Source organism: Schistocerca piceifrons, chromosome 3 (genome assembly GCF_021461385.2).
Source record: "Schistocerca piceifrons isolate TAMUIC-IGC-003096 chromosome 3, iqSchPice1.1, whole genome shotgun sequence".
In the NCBI taxonomy this organism is placed as follows: domain Eukaryota; kingdom Metazoa; phylum Arthropoda; class Insecta; order Orthoptera; family Acrididae; genus Schistocerca; species Schistocerca piceifrons.
In genome coordinates, this window is record NC_060140.1 from 268,171,356 (window position 1) to 268,187,664 (window position 16,309).

Below are 16,309 nucleotides of genomic sequence, written 5' to 3' on the forward strand. Positions count from 1 at the left end.
CGCCTATATGACAACAATTGTTAGATTGGTTACTGCTGCTACAATGACAGGTTATCAAGATACGAGTGAGTTTGAACGTGGTATTACAGTCACCGCATCTCCAAGGTAGTGATGAAGTGGGGATTTTGCTTTACAACCATTTCATGAGTGTAGTGTGAATATTAGGAATCCTGTGAAAACATCAAATCTCTGACATCGCTGTGGTCAGAAAATATCCTGCAAGAACGGGATCAATGACAACTGAAGAGAATCATTCAACGTGACAGAAGTGCAACCCTTCTGCAAATTGCTGCAGATTTCAGTGCCGGGCCACCAACAACTGTCAGCATGCGACCCATTAAGGGTGTATACGTGGACAAGGAAAAAAAAAAAATCCTGGATTTTTTCCGGATTTCCCGGTTTAAAATACACTTACTCCCAGATGAGAATATACTTTTTCCATGTTAAGTGACAGTATACTTTTCCACAGGACTGTAAAACTTATCAATCCTTTGAATGGTTATGGTTTTATACACCGGCGTAGAATTTACCAGCCCTTAAAAAACAAAACTCAATAAAAATAATAAAACACGTTTTGGAAATATCTTTGATGTGCAGCAACATGTACACTCCAAATTTTCGTGATGTAGTCAGTCAATAGCAATATCACTGTTAAGTAAGCACTTGGACAGAAATAGGAAAAGTTAATCGTTTAAATTAATATACATAGTTTTGCTACAAGGAAAACAAAGCTTTCACATATAATATCGGTCTCGAAGATTAATAAGCTGCAAGAGAAGCTAAGCTTTCACATATAATGTTGATCTTTTTTGTGTGTGTTACACTTTAAGATACATCACACAAATGTGCCATTAAAATTTTTACTAACGACATAAATTTCTGGCCGCCTGGGGTAGCTGCACGGTCTCAGGCACCTTGTCATGGTCCGCGCGGCTCCTCCCGTCAGACGTTCGAGTCCTGCCTCGGGTGTGGATGTGTGTGTTGTCCTTAGCATAAGTTAGTTTAAGCTGGATTAAGTAGTGCGTAATATTAGGGACCGATGACCTCAGCAGTTTGGTCCCATAAGACCTTACCACAAATTTCCAAATTTTCCAATAAATGTCTGATCTTCTGGACTCAAAATTTTTCAAAATGGTCATCCTCAAAGAGTTGATTTTTAAATGACAATCAAACGCTCTGTGATTTAAGAAATTCATTGTACGTTCTCATACATAGTTCATCTTTCGTTAAAGGAAATTTACTTTAAAAGTAACGCTTTACAAACAACCATTCGCAACATTTTCCCGCGATCTGTTAGAAATAGGTTCGTTTCAGCAGTTGTGGAGTTACAATGACGCAGGAAGCCCATATGTTCGTACATGTAAAACATTAAAAGACCTCACATTATGTCAGGAAAGAAACAAGACATCAGAGGATACTCCAAAAGCATCGGAACTTCGTGAACCATATTAAAATGCATAATTTGGCTTAAAGTGCTTATTCGTGTGTATAGATTCGGATGTAAATTTTCTTGGAGTAGCATTACTGTTTCCTCATGTTTGGTTCTTTAATATGGCAAAATGCCTTATGTGCTAGAAGGTGAAAACATGCACTTTTGAAATGCAGCAAACGGTTGAAACTAGCCAGTAGTGTGGAATTAAACACTTCTTTTCAAATAAATCGACTGCATCAATGGAAAAAATTAATAAAAGCCAAATTTCTTTAGCAAACCGACAAAAATAACTTCATTGTTCTGCAAGGCGATTAATACTTCACTGTCAGAAAAGTGGAAATATAATAAAATCTGAAACTAATAACATATTTTAGCCTACCAAAATTATGTGAATATATCTTACTTCACTTGATAGCTCATGGCCACAGAAATCCTTTTTGTTTTCATTTGACACGACAGCAATAAATGAAGAGGAAACAGCAAAATCACGAAACATTAACACAGGGCACATGGAGATTGTCCACCTCCCCCTCACTACAACTCAGGCTGCTCTGTGCATCAGCCCTGGATCAATGATATTTCCGAACCGCGGCAATACTAGATAGTGGTACACCCCCCCCCCCCCCCCCTTTTCCACAAGTGTTTGAGGTAGGACACCAAAAATTAAAAAAAAATCGATTTTTCAAAAATATATTAATTTCGTAGCACACATCTTTTTGAAGAGTCTGATATATGAAACATATAATGTTCAAGGAAATGTTATTTGGTCTTATGGGAGCTAAAGTGCAGTGCCACACCTCTTCATGCAGCATTCTTCTATATCACATGTCACTGTATTTCGCTCTGTGGACGTCAAATGTATATATTGTAAGAATTGTAAGAATTCTTCAGAAAATTTGCACTCTTTACTGCCTATTAGCTAATAACTTGCTTTTTTGTGTGACATAAAATTAAATATAGGATACATAAAAGCAGTAAAGACAAGAGACTAGCAAGACAATACACATTTCTTCGATCCTTAAGTCCTAGCATTTTTCCTCTCTAACCTTACTTCAGCTTCATATGGCATACTTTCCTTTCTGGGAAAGACTCTATTACCTCCTCAAAGTTCATCAAACTTTTGTTACACGAAAAACGAAATGTCGTTGTCTAATACCGAAAAAGCTGTTAATACAAATAGTATCTAAGACTGATCTGGCTTCTTGATCTGATTATGTGTATTTTGTCACCGTCTGTTAGATAAAATGAAATAGATCTGTCTGTTATTGCAGCAATTTTTATATAAATTTGGAATCGTCGTATTCTTCCATAATTTGTGTGCTTTCCCCTTTTCTTCTCCTTCCTCTTTCTAACAAACATTCTTGTCATTACTAATTTTATAACTATTCCTGCCAGTGTCAAAACTTATTCTCCGGTTAACTTCACTAACCCTGCCACAATCAACGGTTTAGTTATTCCACGTTTATTTTCAGGTTAGGCATTATTACACGTTTGTACAACGCGTTTTCCGCACTACTCCCAGAATAGAACTTAGGCAGCTGCTACCGGGGACTGTACAACTCGCTGTAACTAGTGTAGCAGTCTGGCCAAAAATTTTCTGTCAAAATTTAATTTTCTTGGATACACCTTGAAGATAGTATGTAATCTTTCGTACCAGTTATTCCTGTTGGTCATTTATTTCCACTCTGGTCATCTGAATCTATGGATTTCGCTGGCAGTTATAACAATACTGATCATTCATAAACCCCGTTAAGCACATAAACAAACAGTGATTGGCATTCACCCATTTGGCTTTATTCCGTTCAGTTCATATAGCCACGTCCCCTTCTGTATGCAAGAAAATTTATTTCTAGATGCAATTGGGATTCCCCTGGCAGAGACATCACGTACACTATGCACTCATTCAAAATTCAGTTATGTTTCATTCAGATATCAACTTAGAATATGTTCAAAAACCAACAGGGATGCGTTTCAAAATCTTATGAGTAATCGATAGACCAACGAGCTCTGGATACTAGGCGCTTTATAAAACAAGGTTTTTTTGCTCAAGAATATGAATTTGCTGCTCACTGCTACTGCTTATACAGCTAACAGCCACACTTCTGTAGCCAGAAGTGGGAGAAGGTACTACACAACTGCACATACCCTTGAGCCTGCTCGCAACTGCTCAAACGCGTTAATGTAAACAGTTGTGATTCACGCTCATCAGAGGCAATTTGTTGTTATGAAGCATTGCATAATCTTCCTAATCCTTTGACATATTTTGCTGTTGGCAGATGTTTGTATGAGCATTGTGTTTTGTTATTGTATATGGCGCATTTCCTTTGCAACTTCAAGTTTTAGTTTCTTTTTTTGTCTCATTCATGTTTTATTGTTGCAGTATTATTCTGCAGTGACGGGATACAATAATATCCTTTATCACAGTATTGTTTCATACCAGTCAAACTTACACAAATTTAACTGAAAACTAAAACAAAAAAACTCCTGGAATTCTAAAAAATTCGCGGGTTTCTGCCGGTTTTCTCCCGGAAGGATAAAATCTCAGGTTTTTCCCGGATCTCCCAGTAGTCCCGCGTTGTATACACCATACCATTCAATGAAACACCACCGATATGGGCTTTCTGAGCTGAAAGCCCACTCGTGCACACTTGATGACCGCACGACATGCCTCGCCGGGGCCCGTCAACACCAGCATTGGACTGGTAATAACTGGAAACGTGTTGCCTGGTCAGACTAGTCTCGTTTCAAATTGCATCAAGCGGATGGACGTGTATGGGTATGGAGACAACGTCATGAATCCATGGACCCTGCATGTCAGTAGGGGACTGTTCAAGCTGGTGGAAGCACAGCACTGTAATGGTGTGGAGTGTGTGCGTTCACAGGCTTTCAGGGGCGAGGGGGGGGGGGGGGGGAATGTTGCCTTCAACTATGTACCGTCAGACTCAGAGTTGAAATATTAAAAGTGTTTGCTGGTTTCATTGTCTAGGGGGTGGGATACGTAGTTGCCACATTACATGCCAAGTACTGCTGAGTCTACAGTATACAATATGAATATACACATGAATCGAATGGTCAGAGGTTCCTATCCTCGGCAATTGCAAATTTTGAATGTAACATAGAAATTTATAGACGAAAGATTGCAATTAAATAAAATCTGCAGGTCCTATTTTAATGACTTTAAATAATGAGTACGGTAGCAGAAGTACTTTTAAGAATGCCGTTTATTTCTGCAAAACACTTGTTGGTGTTGATGGTCCAGCAATTAAATAAAATATAGTTGAGTAACAGGGAAACAATAGATTCCTGCTTCACGTAATCAGTTGTGAACAGCAACATTGCTCGTGAGATATTCACTTCTAAAAGCATACTATATCTTCTTGCAGAAGCCATGGAAATCTCACAAGTGCACAAATTGGCACTACGAAATATTTCTATCTCCTGCGACCACGCACTAACTTCTCAACACTCTCCAAGTATTTCCTGTGACCATCCGTCGCGCCTTCCCTTTCCAGCACTCCCCTGTCCCATGCGACCCGATGCTCCTCCCCCACTTCCATCCAGTCTCTCCATTGACTTCCGTAGTCGCCTACCATAGTAATGAACGCTGTGAGTGGCTAGAGCACTCCTGTCATGTCTCCAAGCCAATGCACACTCTCAAACATCTTGGAACACATACGAAATACTGTATTTACATTTAAATAACTTGAAATTAGATAAATATTCCTACAGCTGGACCATAAACATGCTTTAACACACATTATTAAATACATAAACAAACCAAATAAACATATATCAAAGGAATAGAAGCAAAAGTAGGCCAGTAGCCTAATGTCTCTGTGTTCTCTAAAACACAGTAAATATTTGACTGAGAAGATTACTAGTTTCCTATTTTTGATCACGTTCATAAAACTTACTGATATCGCTGACACATTACCACCTGAATCTGGAAGTGTCTCTACCATTTCTTTTCCAACTTTAATTTCAATAATTGGCTTACATTTACTATTTCCTTTCGTTCTAAATATTTCTCCCTTAATAAACCATTTTCTATGTCTCGTCCATTCTCTTCCAATTCTAGTGTACTCACATCCTGTTCTATCCATCCCTCAATCTCATGTTCATCCCAAAATAATTCATTAAATATTTCCTTCACCCCAAATTCATTCCTTCCCTTTTCTAAACCTCTAGCAATTTTAAACTTCTTCCATTTCCACTTATGTGGAACTAATGACCATACTGTTCTACTGTACCATTGCCAACCAGTCACACTAAAATCACACTACTACTTCATATACCAATTCGTTTGAACTTCATTACACAAACTATCCCCATCCACACTATTTACTTCAGCCCTCTCTAAATTTTCAGTTAGTCTATCCACACATTTCGATGATTCACTACCCACAGCGTGCACAACTTTACTGTTTTTCCCCTCCAAAATATTGACACTTGCAGCTTCAACAAAATTACACATCAATTCACCGTTAAACACTTTATCTTCCTGATATAATACATCGATGCCTAAGCCATCATCACCATAAATATTCATCTCAGCAACCATATCTGCTGATAAACCATTTAAATCACTATATAAATTCACATCAGAAACCTTACTGTCCTCCGTCAACAAATTAACTTTACGTGAATCGTACGCAACTTTACCCTCCTCTGCTACATCACACAAATTGCTGCTACTTTGTCGTACAATTTTTGGACTTCCAGACTTGCTACATTCCCCTGTGATTAGACAAAAATCAGCACACACTGCCATTTCTATACACTTTTCATCCAGATTAACCCCCGATCCTACTGTACATACATTGTCATATTCACACTCTGACAAACGTTTTAGATCCATACATTCATTAATAAGTTTTGTTTCGCCTTCATTCGTGACAAGAAACGGGTAGATTCCTTCCTCCAAAGTATCAATACCAGTAGCTTTTACATCATTACATAAATTACCATTACTCTGTTCCTGTAAACAGAAATCATCTACCTCTGCCGAAACATTTTTAATTTCAACTGCTGGTGAGACCAATGCTAAGCCTCCCTTAGTAACATTGCTACTACAACACCTTCCTTACTGCAATTGCTGCTGTTTGCTAATCTTCAGAACTCTCCACACAATTTGCTTTCACAAAATTCATCTCCTCTTTAACTTCTTTTTGAACCACTGAATCTTTCCATTCATCACCATTCACACATTTATTCATTACACATCCATAACTTACATCACTCCCCGCAGATTTATTTCCATTACTTTTACTTAAATCTCTCACAAATGTATGCTTCCACCATTCGTGCCTGCTTTTATTCCTTTTTCCTCTTTAACATACTCCATATTACATATTTGTTGCCTTTCTCTAAACCTATCAACATTCCTACCATTACCATTATCTCCAGTCATTTTCATCGCCTGTTCAGATCGCCATCCCTGGACCTGAGATGTGGCGAACATCAGTTTCCTGACCGGTTGTTACGCGATTGCACTTCACACGAATTTTCCTCATCAAATCTGCATTCTTTACTTGGGTTCCGTTCACAGAAGTTATCACTCCCGTTCGTTCTCCGACCATTCTGCTCATTCTAGCTACTATCTCCCTGAGAATTCCTTTGATTTCTCTCAAGATTATTATTGTGGTGATGATTATTTGGATTCCAATTTTGATAACTACCAACCAGTTTGCTCTCAGGTTTGAACTTCAAAGTCCTCTCTAATTTTTCTACAAATTCTAGAAATTTGTCCATGAAATCACATGGACTGTGGACAAGATCCCACTGCAAATTTTTGGGTAATCACCTTCCTACGATTCACATGAACTACATTTCACATTTGCCCAAGACTGTGGATCTCCCTCCAAATGCCGTTTAACGTATTTTATTTTCGCTTCGTCCGACATGCCTTGAACAAAAGCACCCCTACATGCAGCCAAGAAATTTACTGCGTGATATCTTCCATCATCTATGTAACATTTCACAGATATGGTATTTGCCCAAGGGATATTTATAAATGGCATGGCCTGTTGGGAGGTTAATGAATTTAAATAACTTTTTATCTGTTGTATTTGTTTTTTAACTTCATTTTCACTAGTGATACTGGACTCTATTTTATCTTTAATTTTGCCCACTTCTTTCTCACCCTCACCTATACGATTGGCAATGTCACTAATTGCTAAGCTTATATTGCTTTTATGAGCATCTTGCACCTTTATACAGTCACTTACCTTGCCTCCAAGTTCCGTCTGTATCTTATCCATTTTTTCCCCAAGATCTTTTTCCACTGATTTGATTTTAGATTTTACTATTACAACTTCATTTGTAATTTTCCCTATATCCCCTTGGACACATTTTAATTTATCATCAATTGCTTTTTCAAGGTTACCAATAGTTTTTTCAACTTCCTCTTTTATAGCAGAGCCTATTTCAGGTCGCATTGTACCTATATCAGGCTGAATTGTATTCGTAACTGTTTACAATGTGCCCATATCTGTTCGCAATGTACCCATATCTGTTCGAATTGCACTGATGTTATTTGCCATTATATTCGTATTATTTACCAATCTGTGGATCATTTGCATTAGCTGAGACATCATATCTCCCCCACATTCATTCCCCTTGCCTGGATTCCCACTAGTTACACGTCTGAACTCTGTTTTTGGACTAATGGGCTCACTTCCATTTTCAGAACTACACATATTAGGCGACTATTTTATATTCGCGAGATCTATACATGGAGCTCGAACTTCAGAGTTAAACACTATCTCATTATTTGTGCAGACACTTATCGGATCTGAGATGGTTCCCTCTGCCATGGTGATGCCATCAGTTGTAGTGGAAGTCGACATTGAAGACTGCCCTGGAGTACTCAAAGACGCTTCCATCGTACTGCTGTTGAACTGCGTCTGCCACTAGAGAAGTCGCCTGGTGTAGCTGTAGTTGCTGCCGGTTACCGCGTGTTCCAGTCGTCTCCGATACCGCTGTCCGTTAAATGTGCTAACCGCTACCATTCCCTGCAATCAACTTATTTAGTCTCTGAGCCCCCATGCAAATTGCCTTTAACGTAATAGATTAGAACCTCTATCGATAGCATGTGTTAGCTGTGAAAATTACTGCGTAATTTCACTATTTCCAGAAACCTACTTGTGGGGAAAAAAAAAAAAAACAATCTCACCCTGTGTTTGGTGAGAGGTTCACACTACTGAAATCTCTACTGGTTTTGTAAAAGTTTTTACACTTCACATAGAACACTGAAAAACAGAGAGCAAAAGGAATTACCAATATGCAGGACACAAATCCCGGATGAGAAACCTTCAGTTGTGGGCTTTCAAAAAAAAAAAAAAAATGTGGCCCTCAACTACTTACCCTCAGACTCAGAGTTGAAATATTGAAAGTTTTGGCTGGTTTCATTGTGTAGGGGGTGGGATATGTAGTTGCCACATTACATGCCAAGTAATGTTGAGTCTACAGTATACAATATGAATATACACATGAATCGAATGGTCGAAGGTTCCTATCGCTCAGCAATTGCAAATTTTGAATGTAACATGGAAATTTATAAATGAAAGATTTCAATTAAATAAAATTTGCGGGTCCTATTTTAATGACTTTAAATGATGAGTATCATAGCAGAAATACTTTTAAGAATGCCGTTTATGTCTGCACAACACTTATTGGTGTTGATGGCCAGAAATTTTAAATAAAATATAAGTTGAGTAACAGGGAAACAATAGATTCCTACTTCACATAATTAGCTGTGAACAACAACATTGCTCGTGAGATATTCACTTCTAAATGCATACTACATCATCTTGCAGAAGCCACGGAAATCTCACAAGTGCACAAATCGGCACTACGAAATATTTCTATCTCCTGCGACCACGCGCAAACTTCTCGACACTCTCCAAGTATTTCCTGTGACCATCCATTGTGCCTTCTCATCCAGCACTCCCCTGTCCCATGCAACCCGATGCTCCTCCCCTGCTTCCGTCCAGTCTCTCTATTGGCTTCAGTAGTCACCTACCGTAGTAACGAACGCTGTGAGTGGCTAGAGCGCTCCCGCCATGCCTCCAAGCCAACGCACACTCTCAGACATCTTGAAACACATACAAAATACTGTATTTACATTTAAATAACTTGAAATTAAATAAATATTCCTACAGCTGGGCCATAAACATGCTTTAACACACATTATTAATTACATAAACACATCAAATCAAATAAACATAAGCAAAAGCAGGCCAGAAGCCTAATGTCTCTGTGCTTTCTAAAACACAGTAAATATTTGACCAGTTTCTTCATGAATAGTATATATCGGATATAAACAAAAGACATAGAGGAATAAATATATTTGTAAGCATGCTGCTACCATTTTTTCGTGTAGTTGTGGAGTACTTGTGGTCAGGTGCGATCAATAGTAATTGGCCACTTTTACCTCCAATAACTCATGTACTATTCAAGTTATATGCCTGTAATTCATACCAATTTAGATTTACACTAATAGCTAACTAAAGATACATTGATCGACAAAATCGGATGAACCGTTTAGATTTTGAAAATTCATTGCTGGGTGTTACTTGTATAATTTACAGTCAGATATTAAACTTTAAACTAATAAAGATATTGAAAATCTGATTACACCATCAGAATCACCATACAAATAAGGGTAATATACATGTTTCTTTTTAAGTTATCATGACTCCTTTGGTTATTATTAATTTCTACATGAACTGTGAGATGTTTGCCATTATGGTTTCACAAAGTCAGCCCGGCATACAAATCTCCTTCATCGACACAAAATGCAGTCCTCGATGCAGCTTCAATATGGAATTCCCAGCCACGCGAACAGCCTGGACCACGCGCTGGGGCTACTGCTCTTGGTCCGGCTAACGTTCAGCATCACACAGTTGCTGACAAGCCCTGGCTTGCCGAGCAGCCCATGCGGCCAGCCAACTCCAAACTTAGAATATTTTCAGGGCGCCACATCTCACCCGTTACCTCACAAGTTGGAGTGATATTGGACCCCTGATACATCTAGATACGACTCTGACAGGTGACACATATGTTAGCATGCTGTCCTGTCTGATCACCTACACTCATTCATGTCCATTGAGCATTCCAATGGACTTGGGCAATTCCAGCAGGACAATGCGACAACCAACATGTCCAGAATTGCTACAGTGTTGCTCCAGGAACATCTTCTGAGTTTAAGCACTTCTCCTGGCCACCAAACTCCCCAGACATGAACATTATTTAGCACAGCTGGGATGCCTTGCAACATGCCTAATGGCACTTCTCGATGAGATGAAAAACAATGTACCAGAACTGAAGATCTTCTCTTTACAGAGCTCAGTTAGAGGCAAAAGATGGCCAGCCCTGCAAGGCTATGCAACATGGCTTGAAAAGTTGGAGACTATTTTTTATGTGAAAGGCTGTATTGAAGTGTTTGGACTCTGTGAAGAGCTAGTGAGGTCTCTCCAGAATAAAATTTTAATGCAGCCAGAGTGACATGTTCAGTAGACTTCCATAGATGTTCTAAAAGAGCTCTTGTGAATCTTAGGACAGCAGAAGCATTTGATATCCTGTTAGAGGAAGCCAAAAATTACTCTAAGAATCTAAATCTCAGACCCAAAGTTGGCCAAGAAAACTACAAGTGAGATTGAAACACACTGAAACATAAAGATTTAAGAAATGTGTTTGAAATTTATGATCTCTTTGTGAATGAGAGTGATTGGAGGAGGAAGAGGATCTAAAGTGATTATCCTACCTTGAAGAGACAATTGTTGTATCCTACTTAACAAGTTATATTAATTTATAGTAATATAAAAGTAATATTGTAATTTATATATAAAAACAAAGATGAGGTGACTTACCGAACGAAAGCGCTGGCAGGTCGATAGACACACAAACAAACACAAACATACACACAAAATTCAAGCTTTCGCAACAAACTGTTGCCTCATCAGGAAAGAGGGAAGGAGAGGGAAAGACGAAAGGAAGTGGGTTTTAAGGGTGAGGGTAAGGAGTCATTCCAATCCCGGGAGTGGAAAGACTTACCTTAGGGGGAAAAAAGGACAGGTATACACTCGCACACACACACACACACACACACACACACACACACACACACACACACACATACAGACACAAGCAGACATATTTAAAGACCAATATGTCTGCTTGTGTCTGTATGTGTGGATGGATATGTGTGTGTGTGTGCGAGTGTATACCTGTCCTTTTTTCCCCCTAAGGTAAGTCTTTCCACTCCCGGGATTGGAATGACTCCTTACCCTCACCCTTAAAACCCACTTCCCTTCGTCTTTCCCTCTCCTTCCCTCTTTCCTGATGAGGCAACAGTTTGTTGCGAAAGCTTGAATTTTGTGTGTATGTTTGCGTTTGTTTGTGTGTCTATCGACCTGCCAGCGCTTTCGTTCGGTAAGTCACCTCATCTTTGTTTTTATATATAATTTTTCCCACGTGGAATGTTTCCCTCTATTATATTAATATTGTAATTTGTTATTTGCTATTATCTTTATTTTACTGACTTCAAGAACTCTCAGATTCCTTACTGTAATCATCCATTTGTGATGATAACGCAAGGTCTTTCGGGTGTCTTCATATAATAAATGTGTGGTGACAAGCTTACACTTAATTCTGGCGAAAACAATGCTGCTTAAATTACAGAAATTGTGTTTCAATGAGATTAGTACTTGTTATTTATTACATTCATTTTACTTCCTGATTTTCAGCTGATGCATGTTTCAAGGCAGCATTAAGTCTGATCCCTGAATTACCAACCACAATGGAAGTGGATGGAAAGCTGAAGAGTTCAGAAGCATATCTTGTTTCCTATTTATGCCACTTTCTGTCAACATTATTGGTAGTGCCAGTAAGTACCAGATACACCTACATCAGAATTCTCAAGTCAGACATTTTACATCATAATTTTATATTGATGCAGATAAAAATATAACATATGAACTGATTAAAGTTGTTTGATTAGAATTATCCATGGGAAAAGTGTGTTATTAGTTTAAGAAAAAGGAAGTTGTTTTTGTATCCAGTGTGGTGAAACACATTATTGATAATGAATAAAAAAATTTGATTTTTCTCAGCATAGAAACTAAATGTATAGTAATTATGAACTTTCATGTGTGTGTGTACTTTCCTCTGAAAGCAAACTGATTTTAGAACCATATTGTAAATCATTGTTAAAATACTGCAAATAAAGTAACTCAGGTTGTTGTTGTGGTGGTGGTCATCATCATCGTCATTGTTATCGTCATCAGTCTCGCCAGTCCAAAGACTGGTCTGATGCACCTCTTCACACTAGATCATGCTCTTGATCTCTGCATAACAATGGAAATTTACATCCTCCTGAACCTGACTACTGTAATCAAGCCTCAATCTCCCCACCACAGTTGGTATCGTGATACTTCCCTCCATTAGCAAATAGATACTTCAGGATGTGTCTTGTCAATGTATCCTTTCTTTTTGTCATATTGTGCCATTTATTTTTTTCTCCCCAATTCTTTTCACTGCCTCTTCAAGAGCTGTATAATCTTTAGCATTTTTCTGTAGCACAACATTTCAAAAGATTCTGTTCTCTTCATGTTTGTACTACTTATCATCTGTGTTTCATTTATTTATAAGACTAAACCCCAAACAAACAGGTACAGAACAACTTTTCAAACACTAAAATTTATATTTGACATTTCTCTTAGTAAGCAAACCTTTTCTGGCTATTGCTAGATTGCATTTTGTTTCCTGTTTGTTTATACCAGGGTCAGTTACTTCGCTGCCCAAATAACAAAACCTGTCTATTACATTCAGCATCTCATTTCCTGATGTAATTCTGTCAGCATCACATGATGCAATTTGACTACACTACATTGAAGTTATTATGTTATGCAGCAATTCAACTTACACTGAAGAGCCAAAGAAACTGGTGCATCTGCCTAATATAGTGTAGAGCTGCTGCGAGCATGCAAAAGTGCCGCAACACAATTTGGCAGGACTTGACTTATGTCTGAATTGACACCATGGAGGGAATTGACACCATGAATCATGCAGCACTGTCCATAAATACGTAAGAGTATAAGGGGGTTGAGATCTCTCTGAACAGCTCATTGCAAGGCATCCCAGATATGCTCAATAATGTTCATGTCTTGGGAGTTTGGTGGCCAGCGAAAGTGTTTAAACTCAGTAGAGTGTTCCTGGAGCCACTCTGTAGCAATTCTGCATGTGTAGGGTTTTGCATTCTCCTGCTGGAATTGCCTAAGTCTGTCGGAATGCACAATGGACATGAACGGACGCAGTTGATCAGACAAGATACTTGGAGCCTCCACCAGCTTGAACAGTCCCCTGCTGACATGCAGTGTCCATGGGCTCATGAGGCTGTCTCCATACCCGCACATGTCCATCCGCTTGATACAATTTGAAACGAGACTCGTCCAACCAGGCAACATGTTTCCAGTAATTAACAGTCCAATGTTGGTGTGGATTGGACCAGATGAGGAGCAAAGCTTTGTGTCATGCAGTCACCCAGGGTACATGAGCGGGCCTTCGGCTCCGAAAGCACACATCAATGATGTTTCATTGAATGGTTCAAACACTTACACTTGTTGATGGCTCGTCACTGAAGTCTGCACATTTTTGTGGAATGGTTGCACTTCTGTCACGTTAAACAATTCTCTTCAGTCATCATTGGTCCTGTTCCTGCAGGATGTTATTCCGGGCACTGTGATGTCGGAAATTTGAAGTTTTACTGTATTCTTGAAATTCATGGTACACTCATAAAATGGTTGTATGGGAAAAACTGTAATTTCATCACTGCCATTGTAGCAGCAGTAACTGATCTAACAACTGCGCCAGACACTTGCAGTATTCTGCCTGTTTACATATCTCTGTTTTTGAATATGCATGCCTATAGCAGTTTCTTTGGCACTTCAGTGTATAACATCTTTTCAAGAAACTGTCCATACCATTCAGCTTGTTTTTATTTAAGCCCTTTACCACCTTTGATAGAATTATAATGGCATCAGCAAACCTTACAGTATTTACTCTACTGTTCAAGAGAATTGCATCACCAAGAACAAGATATGTGATTAGAATGAAATTTATTCCACAATTTAGGAACATGACAATACACTAATTTGGAGTACAGAGCTGGATATGCACTCTGACAGTCAGAATTCAGTATGCTTCCACACGCAGCATTCAGAGCCTCTAGACATCATAACTGGGAACCAGTGTTCATGGATATGGTGTTGGGAAACACACTGCCATGTGGTTTGTAGGAGCATCCATAAAGTGTCAACAGTTGTTGCAAGAGCTCCAGAACAACAAGTTGCTGAACGACCATATCCCAGATGTATTTGATGGATGACTTGTCAGACATGTGTGCAGGCCAGGGAGTCAGCTGAACACGTCATTCTTCAAAGAACGTTTACAAATTCCTCACCTCATGTGGCTAGGCTTTGTCCTGTTGAAATAGGGCATGTGGAACTGCCTGCAGGAGGAGCAGTGCCTGGGGCTCTAAGACATCTCATGATGGAATGGTTGCTGTTCAGATTCCCCTCAGTATGTAGGAAGTGTGCATTTACAAGGCCACAGAAGTCTGAGGTGGTGTTGATTTCTGGACAGTGGAAGTCAGTGCAATGTCATGTGTGCTGCCAGCACAGTCCTAAGCAGACTGTGTCAAGCCATCGATGCAGGTATGTCCACACCCACTGCAGCACTCCAAAGTCGAGTCAATACCGTGGATGAGGCTTTTTTGTCAGTTATGACCACACAGACTGCACCAACTGAGCTTGGCTTGGCCAAACGCTGTTGGGATACACAAAAGGGAGCACTGCTGGGCCTATGTACATGCCTCCTCGCTGAAGTCTTAATCGCTTATTATGATTCCACTGTTGTACACATCTTCTGATTTTGGAGTGATTTAGACCATTATTTCTTGGTAGTGCAATTTTCACAAACAATAGTGTATTTCTTCTCCTCAGAGGTTAATCATTTTTCCAAATATCTCCTTGGTTTTCTTTACTGCTTGTTGTGTGTATAGATTGCATAACATGCAGACTAGGCATCAACCCTGTCTTACATCCTTCTCAGCTAATGCCTCAGGCAATTTTACACTAGACATATTTATATTTATAGGAAGGTAGGAAATGTGTGATATTATTGTTAAAACCTATATATGACACACAATGCTTTGTACCCTTAAAAAATAAATTATTTGTTTTTAGTAACAAAAAGGAGGAAGAGAGAAAATGTAATGCAACTAAAATAAAGGTATACTTCAAGCATAAAATTTGTCAGCAGATGCAAGACCAGTTAAACACTTTGTGAATCAAGTTTTTATGTAATTTTTGTAAACAGATGACACACGTTGAGAAGAAGCTGAAAAACTTTATCGCAGGCTGGTAATAGTAACCTGCAATGACTTTATTTATTTAATCGTGTCTGAGCTACATCTGTAATTAATTAATATGCTATATATACTAGATTACAAATACAAGTAAATGATAGTTATTCATTCATATATACATTCATGACCTTCACATATTGTAAGTCGTCATTATTATCTAAAGCAAGGCTCATATCTCTCTCCAGTGTTCGGCACACTTCACTGCAGTGTCGTTGGCCAACCACAGGTCTTGGAAAGTGCATGGGGCCAGCAAAGATGGACAGGTCAGCAGGTGTGTCATGGTTTGTTTTCCTCCACTTTGGCAGGGCTCTTCTTCGGCGTATCCCCACTTGATCAGGTTATCCTGTGATCTTCCCATTTGACATCTAAGTCTATTTAGGCTCTTCCAGACTCTCCATTCCAATTGTGATCCAGCAGGAAGTTTTTCTTTAATGTTCCAACTTTTCAGA

At 38.9% G+C, this 16,309-nt stretch overlaps 1 protein-coding gene across 1 annotated transcript in view; it reads left to right on the plus strand.

Moving 5' to 3' along the window:
- LOC124789365 (VPS35 endosomal protein-sorting factor-like) overlaps nucleotides 1-16,309 on the plus strand; it is a 105,509-nt gene that overhangs the window by 78,030 nt on the left and 11,170 nt on the right. The window contains exon 16 of the mRNA XM_047256692.1: nucleotides 12,181-12,320. Coding sequence (XP_047112648.1) covers nucleotides 12,181-12,320 — 140 coding nt within the window. The remainder of the gene's footprint in view (nucleotides 1-12,180; nucleotides 12,321-16,309) is intronic.